Source organism: Schistocerca cancellata, chromosome 2 (assembly GCF_023864275.1).
Source record: "Schistocerca cancellata isolate TAMUIC-IGC-003103 chromosome 2, iqSchCanc2.1, whole genome shotgun sequence".
Lineage (NCBI taxonomy): Eukaryota > Metazoa > Arthropoda > Insecta > Orthoptera > Acrididae > Schistocerca > Schistocerca cancellata.
Window position 1 is genome coordinate 865,466,606 of NC_064627.1, and position 10,193 is coordinate 865,476,798.

The following is a 10,193-nucleotide window of genomic DNA, read 5'->3' on the forward strand; positions in this document are numbered from 1 at the left end:
AACGGCGACATAAAGGGCACAGTAGTGCAAGGCACAGGGCAGTACTTCTGTACAAGAAGCTACCTGAAAATGTCAGGTCTTGCCAGAAAGGATTCAGATCCAAAATAAAGTCAATCCTACAGTAGCGCTGCTTCTATTCAGTGGAAGAATTTATGAATAGTAACCTAAAACAATTTTTGTAACGTATTTTACAGCAAGTGTTAAAATATTACTTTCAACTGAGTTATTTGACTCTATTCACAGATATAACAGTTCCTTGTCATGGCTCATCTGCACTTATGATAACATAATGTAAATAGTGTTACTCTGTAATCATTATCTGATGACTATATGTAACATACCAAAAAAGTTATGATTCGCTATGTACAGCATATAATTTATATAAATGTATATCTTAAGAATGTCTATACTTATGCATGTAACTTGATACCTACAAAATGAGTATATTTATGTATCAAAGATTGTTAAATGTAACTGATCTTACATCTATGTGTAATAACACAACAAGATTTCTGGATGAATAAATAAATGAAAAAAATGAAATTGTTTGAAAAATATAAAAAATTTGGTAGATAAAAAAAATCAGTCTCATTACTTTTCTCACACACACCTTGTATAGCTAATTATGAGTCCCATAAATCATCAGTGTCGTGTTCTCTTATAAAGGAGAGAGTTTTCCTGCTCTTGTGCTGTAGACGATGGATTTTAGGGTAAAATTCCCGAGGCTCCATTGGTGGGCAGTCTTCGTTGGATAATTAGTGAAGTTTCCCGCATTGATGCAGAAGAAGAGGGGTTATTGGCTACAATTCTTGTCATTGTGTCTATCTATCTATCTATCTATCTATCTATCTACACTCCTGGAAATTGAAATAAGAACACCGTGAATTGATTGTCCCAGGAAGGGGAAACTTTATTGACACATTCCTGGGGTCAGATACATCACATGATCACACTGACAGAACCACAGGCACATAGACACAGGCAACAGAGCATGCACAATGTCGGCACTAGTACAGTGTATATCCACCTTTCGCAGCAATGCAGGCTGCTATTCTCCCATGGAGACGATCGTAGAGATGCTGGATGTAGTCCTGTGGAACGGCTTGCCATGCCATTTCCACCTGGCGCCTCAGTTGGACCAGCGTTCATGCTGGACGTGCAGACCGCGTGAGACGACGCTTCATCCAGTCCCAAACATGCTCAATGGGGGACAGATCCGGAGATCTTGCTGGCCAGGGTAGTTGACTTACACCTTCTAGAGCACGTTGGGATACATGCGGACGTGCATTGTCCTGTTGGAACAGCAAGTTCCCTTGCCGGTCTAGGAATGGTAGAACGATGGGTTCGATGACGGTTTGGATGTACCGTGCACTATTCAGTGTCCCCTCGACGATCACCAGTGGTGTACGGCCAGTGTAGGAGATCGCTCCCCACACCATGATGCCGGGTGTTGGCCCTGTGTGCCTCGGTCGTATGCAGTCCTGATTGTGGCGCTCACCTGCACGGCGCCAAACACGCATACGACCATCATTGGCACCAAGGCAGAAGCGACTCTCATCGCTAAAGACGACACGTCTCCATTCGTCCCTCCATTCACGCCTGTCGCGACACCACTGGAGGCGGGCTGCACGATGTTGGGGCGTGAGCGGAAGACGGCCTAACGGTGTGCGGGACCGTAGCCCAGCTTCATGGAGACGGTTGCGAATGGTCCTCGCCGATACCCCAGGAGCAATTTGCTGGGAAGTGGCGGTGCGGTCCCCTACGGCACTGCGTAGGATCCTACGGTCTTGGCGTGCATCCGTGCGTCGCTGCGGTCCGGTCCCAGGTCGACGGGCACGTGCACCTTCCGCCGACCACTGGCGACAACATCGATGTACTGTGGAGACCTCACGCCCCACGTGTTGAGCAATTCGGCGGTACGTCCACCCGGCCTCCCCCATGCCCACTATACGCCCTCGCTCAAAGTCCGTCAACTGCACATACGGTTCACGTCCACGCTGTCGCGGCATGCTACCATTGTTAAAGACTGCGATGGAGCTCCGTATGCCACGGCAAACTGGCTGACACTGACGGCGGCGGTGCACAAATGCTGCGCAGCTAGCGCCATTTGACGGCCAACACCGCGGTTCCTGGTGTGTCCGCTGTGCCGTGCGTGTGATCATTGCTTGTACAGCCCTCTCGCAGTGTCCGGAGCAAGTATGGTGGGTCTGACACACCGGTGTCAATGTGTTCTTTTTTCCATTTCCAGGAGTGTATATCCGTATCCCGCACCAGCTAGTACCGGGTCTGGGTGCTGACGAGTCCTCTCCATTTGGTTTGGTCCTCCCACCGCTTTTCTTCCTCCACTTGCTGCCAGGTCACACCTCTTCTTTCCACAGATATTCTCACTCCTGATTTCTACCGTGTTTTTGGGCGCCCTCTTGGTCTTTTTCCATCCATCTTCAGTTCTTCCATAATTTTGGGGAGTCTCTGCCCACACACCTGTTAACATGCCCAGACCATCTTAATCTCTTTTTTTCAATTTCTTCTCTCATACTTTCTTGTTTAAAGTTCTTTCTGATATCTACGTTCCTTACTCCGCCCGTTCTTGTTTTTCCCTTAACTGCTCTGAGAAATTTCATTTCCCCTGCTTGCAGTCTGCTCCAGTCCATTTTTTGTCATTGTCCATGCTTCGCCTCTATAGGTGATAATCGGGCAGTAATAACTCTTATACATAAGGAGTTTTGCTTTTTCTGAAACTTCCTTATTCCAAATCAGGTGCTTTATTGTTTGGTAGAAATTGCCTCCCTTCTGTAACCTCCTATTAATTTCGTTGGTTATTCTTCCATCACTAGATATTTCACTCCCTAAATAAGTGAAACTGTCTACCACTTTGAGGGGTTCTCCATTCAAGTAATATTTCCGTTGATCCCTTTGTTTCTTACAAATACCATTACTTCACTCTTATCTTTATTTATTTTTAATCCATACCTTTTCATTATTTTCTTCCATGCATCAAGTTGTAACTGTACATATACCTCTTTATCGCCCCATAACACAATGTCATCTGCAAAAATCATCTTTTTGTCTTTTTCTTTTACTATATCTTTAACTGCCCTATTCATTCCCTCCGTCACAACATTAAAAAGCACAGGAGATAGAAAACTTCCTTGTTTAAGTCCTTGTCTTATTTCGAAGTATTCAGAGTTCCCCAATGATATTCTAATTCTACAATTGTGTCCTTTGTACATTGTCTTTATTACATTAATGTATGCGTCTTCTACATCTATTTTCTTCATTTCTTCCCAGAGACTTTCCCTGTCATTGTGTAGAAAGGGATTTTTCCTGCGCTTATGCTAGAGAAGGAATACTTGGTTCAAATGGCTCTGAGCACTATGGGACTTAACTTCTGAGGTCATCAGTCCCCTAGAACTTAGAACTACTTAAACCTGAGTAACCTAAGGACATCACACACATCCATGCCCGAGGCAGGATTCAAACCTGCGACCGTAGCGGTCGCGCGGTTCCAGACTATAGCGCCTAGAACCGGAAGGAATACTAGCTAAATGCTGTTGGTGGAGCTCCGTCTGTCAGCAAACGCTTTCCGTGGAGTCGCACGAAGTACTGTGCTCATGCGTTGTTGGATAGGTGCATCATTACAGGAGATGAGGGCTGATGCTACCAATACGATCTGGAGAGCAAGCGACCGTCAATGGCATGGCATTAATTTTTTTCCCCCGTCTCCCTCGGGCAGAAATTCGTGATGGGTCAAGCCCTCACTGTCCAAAAGACGATCAACCTCGCCTGAATCTTGGATTTTTTTATTTTTTATTGTTATTATTATTATTTTTTTTTTTTTTTTTTTTTTTTTTTTTTTTTTTTTTTTTTTTTTTTTTTTTTTTTTGTACTGGTAACACCAGGTTTCATCTCCTTTAATCATACGGATATCCAACAACGCATGACCATGGTGCTTCGAGAAAATCCACTAGCAGCGTTTGCTGACAGTTTCCAACAGCGTTACTACCGATATCAGAAGTGTTTTGTGGTTAACGGTGATTGCTCGGAAGAGCAGTAAAGATATTTTGTTTCTAGCTCTTGTTTCCTTTATTATTCGCCGATCTTCCCAGACGCTCCTTGTAGTATGCTGGAGAATCCCAGTGCAGAAGTGACAGTCACAACCCTTTATCTTTAGTAAAATGGGTCATTAGCGTCTATTTAATGTGTATACAGGGTGGTCCATTGATAGTGACCGGGCCAATATCTCAAGAAACAGGCATCAAACGAAAAAACTACAAAGAACGAAACTCGCCTAGTGTGAAGGGGGAAACCAGATAGCGCCATGGTTGGCCCGCTAGATGGCGCTGCCATAGGTCAAACGGATATCAACTGCGTTTTTTTTTTTTAATAGGAACCCCCCAGTTTTTAATACGTATTCGCGTAGTACGTAAATAAATATGAATGTTTTAGTTGGACCACTTTTTTCGCTTTGCGATAGATGGCGCTGTAATAATCACAAACGTATAAGTACGTGGTATCACGTAACATTCCGCCAGTGCGGACGGTATTTACTTCTTGATACATTACCCGTGTTAACATGGACCGTTTACCAATTGCGGAAAAGGTCGATATCGTGTTGATGTATGGCTATTGTGATCAAAATGCCTAACGTGCGTGTGCTACGTTTGCTGGTCGGTATCGTGGACGACATCATCCAAGTGTCCGGAATGTTCGCCGGATAGTTACGTTATTTACGGAAACAGGAAATGTTCAGCCACATGTGAAACGTCAACCACGACCTGCAACAAATGATGATGTCCAAGTAGGTGTTTCACTGCTGTCGCGGCTAATCCGCACATCAGTAGCAGACAAATTGCGCGAGAATCGGGAATCTCAAAAACGTCGGTGTTGAGAATGCTACATCAACATCGATTGCACCCGTACCATATTTCTATGTAACTCTTCAGGCTTTCCCGGCGATCTAATGATATCTTGGGTTGTTGGGTGCTCTGCCGGATATGTTTATGGAGAGTTTTGAGGAGAGGGCATTGCAGACAGCCACATTTACACCCACATGCTTCTTTAGGTATGTGGATGACACCTTCGTGATCTGGCCACATGGGATGGACAGGCTCAATGAGTTTCTTGAACATCTTAACTCATGCCACCCTAATATCAAGTTCACTATGGAACTGGAGAAGAATGGCCAGCTGCCATTTCTGGATGTACTAGTCCAGAGGAAAGCAGATGGATCAATTGGCCACAGTGTGTACCGAAAACCAACACACACTGATTTATATCAGCAGGCCAGCAGCTGTCACCACCCTGCACAGAAGAATGGGGTTCTGAAGACTTTGGTCCACAGAGCACGTGCCCTGTCAGACCAAGAGAATCTACCTATAGAGATAGAACGTCTCAAAACAGTTTTCTCCAAGAATGGATACACGGACAGACAAATTGAGAGGGCACTCCAACCAGCCACTATACCATAGGTTCCTGAAGAAGACCAAGATGAAGCAAAGAAGGTGGCATATCTGCCCTATGCTGGCTCTATTTCTGCCAGAATCAGTAGGATCCTCCGTAAACACAATATCAAGTGTGTTTTCTGTCCTTCCAACAAGATCGGGGGAAGAAGACCTGGGGTTACGAAAACCAGGGATTTACAATATACCTTGTCAATGTGGCATGTCCTACATTGGCCAGACGACAAGAACTGTGGAGATCAGGTGCAAAGAACATCAGAGGCACACTAGATTAAGACAGGTGATTAAGTCAGCCATTGCTGAACACTGTCTAGAACTAGATCATGCCATGAATTATGAGGATACCAAGATTCTAGCACAAACACCCAGATTTTGGGACAGTGTTATAAGAGAATCGATAGAAATTAAAATGGCTGACGATTTTATGAACCGTGACACGGGGTACCAGCTAAGCAGAGCCTGGGATCCGGCTCTGGAATTGTTAAAGGAGCAACGGGGCCAGCTGCAACACTACACAAACAGAAGAACCAGAGAGATGGAGATGAAAAACGAGCCCCTGATGGACCGCCAGGCGCACCAGACCGAAGATGGAACACCCAGAAGTGGGACTGGTGGGCGCGGACCACAGAGGGAACATCCAGAGCCGCAGCGGACGAAAAACGGAGCGGCAACGCTCCGACAGGTCGTGGTGAGCTGGCGCGGACCGCAGGGGGAACGCTTGGTACCCCAGACCGTAGATGAAACCCCCAGGAGCGGGTTTGGTGGGCGCGGACCGCAGAGGGAACACTAAAAAGGGCAAACAGACAAGCCCTAAAACAGCCCGCCTTCTCTCCTTAGGAGAAGGAATGAAAAGTGCTAAAAAAAAAAAAAAAAAAACCTCTCGAGGAGCAGTCTCAGGTCGCACCTGATGAAGGCCACGAGCTACGTGACCGAAATATCGTGCAAGTACGACGCTGATATCCGGCAGAACACCCGACAACCCAAGATGTCATATTTCTATGCATCAGGAATTGCATGGCGACGACTTTGAACGTCGTGTACAGTTCTGCCACTGGGCACAAGAGAAATTACGGGACGATGAGAGATTTTTTGCACGCGTTCTATTTAGCGACGAAGCGTCATTCACCAACAGCGGTAACGTAAACCGGCATAATATGCACTACTGGGCAACGGAAAATACACGATGGCTGCGACAAGTGGAACATCAGCGACCTTGGCGGGTTAATGTATGGTGCGGCATTATGGGAGAAAGGATAATTGGTCCCCATTGTATCGATGGCAATCTAAATGGTGCAATGTATGCTGATTTCCTACGTAATGTTCCACCGATGTTACTACAAGATGTTTCACTGCATGACAGAATGACGATGTACTTCCAACATGATGGATGTACGGCGCATAGCTCACGTGCGGTTGAAGTGTTATTGAATAGAATATTTCATGACAGGTGTATTGGTCGTCGAAGCACCATACCATAGCCCGCACGTTCATCGGATCTTACGTCCCCTGATTTCTTTCTGTGAGGAAAGTTGAAGGGTATTTGCTATTGTGATCCACCGACAACGCCTGACAACATGCGTCAATGCATGTGCGAACATTACGGAAGGCGAACTACTCGCTGTTGAGAGGAATGTCGTTACACGTATTGCTACATGCATTGAGGTTGACGGACATCATTTTGAGCATTTATTGCATTAATGTGGTATTTCCAGGTAATAACCCTGTAACAGCATGCGTTCTCAAAATGGTTCAAATGGCTCTGAGCACTATGCGACTTAACTTATGAGGTCATCAGTCGCCTAGAACTTAGAACTAATTAAACCTAACTAACCTAAGGACATCACACACATCCATACCCGAGGCAGGATTCGAACCTGCGACCGTAGCGGTCACACACATCCATGCCCGAGGCAGGATTCGAACCTGCGACCGTAGCGGTCACGCGGTTCCAGACTGAAGCGCCTTTAACCGCACGGCCACATCGGCCGGCTATGCGTTCTCAGAAATGATAAGTTCACAAAGGTACATGTATCACATTGGAACAACCGAAGTAAAATGTTCAAACGTACCTACGTTCTGTATTTTAATTTTAAAAAATCTCCATGTTACCAACTGTTCGTCTAAAATTGTGAACCATATGTTTGTGACTATTACAGCGCCAAACGCAGTTGATATCCGTTTGACCTATGGCAGCGCCTTCAAGCTAGACAAGTTTCGTTCTTTGTAGTTTTGTCGTTTGACGCTTATTTCGTGAGATTTTTGGCCCGGTCACGATCAATGGACCACCCTGTAGTGTAAGATAGAACTTATATATGTCATAAATCTTGCCTGCAGCAGCGTAGCAGGGTTGAAGATGGAGATATAGAGCGTGTACTGGTCTGCGACACTCTCAGTAGATTGCTCAGTGGCGAAGACCTCTAGGAACGCGGCGTGTCCCAAATAGAAACTGCCCAGCTCCTTCGGCAAAATGTCGAATGCGGCAGAGCTGGCCACTGCCGCGGCGAGGACAACCAATGTCACGCTCATCATGTTGGAGTCTTGCACCAGCTTCCTCGACCTCCAGCCTTTATGTAGGCCGACACGCAATATGTATTTGCAGACCCGCGAAGAAGGATGTTACGCATTTACTTGCTTCTGTCTACCACGCAGGCGTAATTAAGTCACATTTGTGCACGCAGCTGTGTTTGTGTCCATAGAGAATGTACATAATTTTTGCAAACGCAGGTAGGTGCTGGATGCCTAGAAAGTATACTAGCAGCCACAAATACAGACAACTGCAAATAAATTAATTTGCCAAACGAAGCTCCTTAAAATACAGGCTGGCCACGTCACATGTGATGCTTGATAATCAAGTATTTTGCTTCGCCGGCTAAACAGATAAGTAGCCTATATTTTAATAACTGGTAGATGTCTAACATGCTGTCAAAGGCACACGTATGATTGATTCTTCGGCAGGAGTTCGCGAAGGAGCAAGTTATAGTTGCCATGTCCCGAGGGGAACACGCTCTTTCTCAAACATTTCAGTCAATTCGCTCGAATAAGCACTATGCAGAGCACAAATCTGGTACTGGAACCAGTGAGTTTGGAAACAGTTGTGTTATGTTTCAATCTGAGGTATATTTCTTTGATGCGACAAGTTCGTAAAGCCGAGCGAACAGTGTTCCTTGTGCATTAACTAACAACATCGATGATTTGTAACATGATGAAAATTTATCCATGGTTGAATTTTGTTGAAAGCGTTAAACCAACGCAGTATCATTAATGTAAGTGGAATGCATAACCTAATGCTCTCCGCTTACGTGTACAGAAAATGGTGGCACCTTCAGTTTTATTACGAGAAATACACTATTAGGTATTCCAATAACTATGGTTCTTTATGAAGTACCGTAATGAATATAATAGCAAGTATAGCTAAATATAGATAAATATAAATTAATGCAGGCCGGCCGTGGTGGTCGAGCGGTTCTAGGCACTGCAGTCTGGAACCGCGCGACCGCTACGGTCGCAGGCTCGAATCCTGACTCGGGCACGGATGTGTGTGATGTCCTTAGGTTAGTTAGGTTTAAGTAGTTCTAAGTTCTAGGGGACTGGTGACCTCAGATGTTAAGTCCCATAGTGCTCAGAGCCATTTGAACCATTTTTTTTTAAATTAATGCAGATGAATAGGAAAAATAATCCCGTAATGTTTGAATACTCCATTAGTAGTGTAGCGCTTGACACAGTCACGTCGATTAAATATTTGGGCGTAACATTGCAGAGCGATATGAATTGGGACAAGCATGTAATGGCAGTTGTGGGGAAGGCGGATAGTCATCTTCGGTTCATTGGTAGAATTTTGGGAAGATGTGGTTCATCTGTAAAGCAGACCGCTTATAAAACACTAATACGACCTGTTCTTGAGTACTGCTCGAGCGTTTGGGATCCCTATAAGGTCGGATTGAGGGCGGACACAGAAGTAATTCAGAGGCGGGCTGCTAGATAAGTTACTGGTAGGTTTGATCATCACGCGAGTGTTACGGAAATGCTTCAGGAAGTCGGGTAGGAGTCTCTAGACGAAAGGAGGCGTTCTTTTCGTGAATCGCTACTGAGGAAATTTAGAGAACCAGCATTTAAGGCTGACTGCAGTACAATTTTACTGCCGCCAACTTATATTTCGCGGAAAGACCACAAAGATAAGGTAAGAGAGATTAGGGCTCGTGCAGAGGCGTGAAGGCAGTAATTCTTCCCTCGTTCTGTTTGGCAGTGGAAGAGGGAGAGAAGATGCTAGTTGTGGTACGAGGTACCCTCCGCCATGCACCGTGTGGTGGATTGCAGAGTATGTATGTAAATGTATATTTGTGTTACTGAAGATAATTAATGCACAGGCCACTCGTTCCGAAGTATTGAAGCACAACTTCGAATCTTGATGAATAACTGATACAACAGATAATGGAATCGTGAACGACGAATATAGTCAAGTTGGAACGAACGTAGCATTTATTTTCTACGATAGTCATCGTGAAACAGGGTCACATTTATGGGCAAGCTATCAGCGTTGCAGCCACAGGCTCAAACCACGAAAATTTAAAATACTGTTGTTAAAATACTGTTGTATCGACCCTCTTACAGTCGTAAAAGGCAAGGTCTTTTTTATTTAAATGGCTTATTCGGCCAAATTTTTCAATGGACTGCTGATACAAACTAACAAGGGAATGGTCAGACTTGTCATGTCGAAACCTGTGTTGCTTTTTTTTA

General features: G+C 44.9%; 1 protein-coding gene across 1 annotated transcript in view; it reads right to left on the bottom strand.

Annotated features, from left to right (window-relative positions):
- Positions 1-8,069, bottom strand: part of LOC126162812 (uncharacterized) — a 91,636-nt gene extending 83,567 nt beyond the window's left edge. The window contains exon 1 of the mRNA XM_049919557.1: positions 7,788-8,069. Within this exon, the coding sequence (XP_049775514.1) occupies positions 7,788-7,988 (201 nt within the window). The 5' untranslated portion in view covers positions 7,989-8,069. The remainder of the gene's footprint in view (positions 1-7,787) is intronic.
- Positions 8,070-10,193: the final 2,124 nt, after the last annotated feature.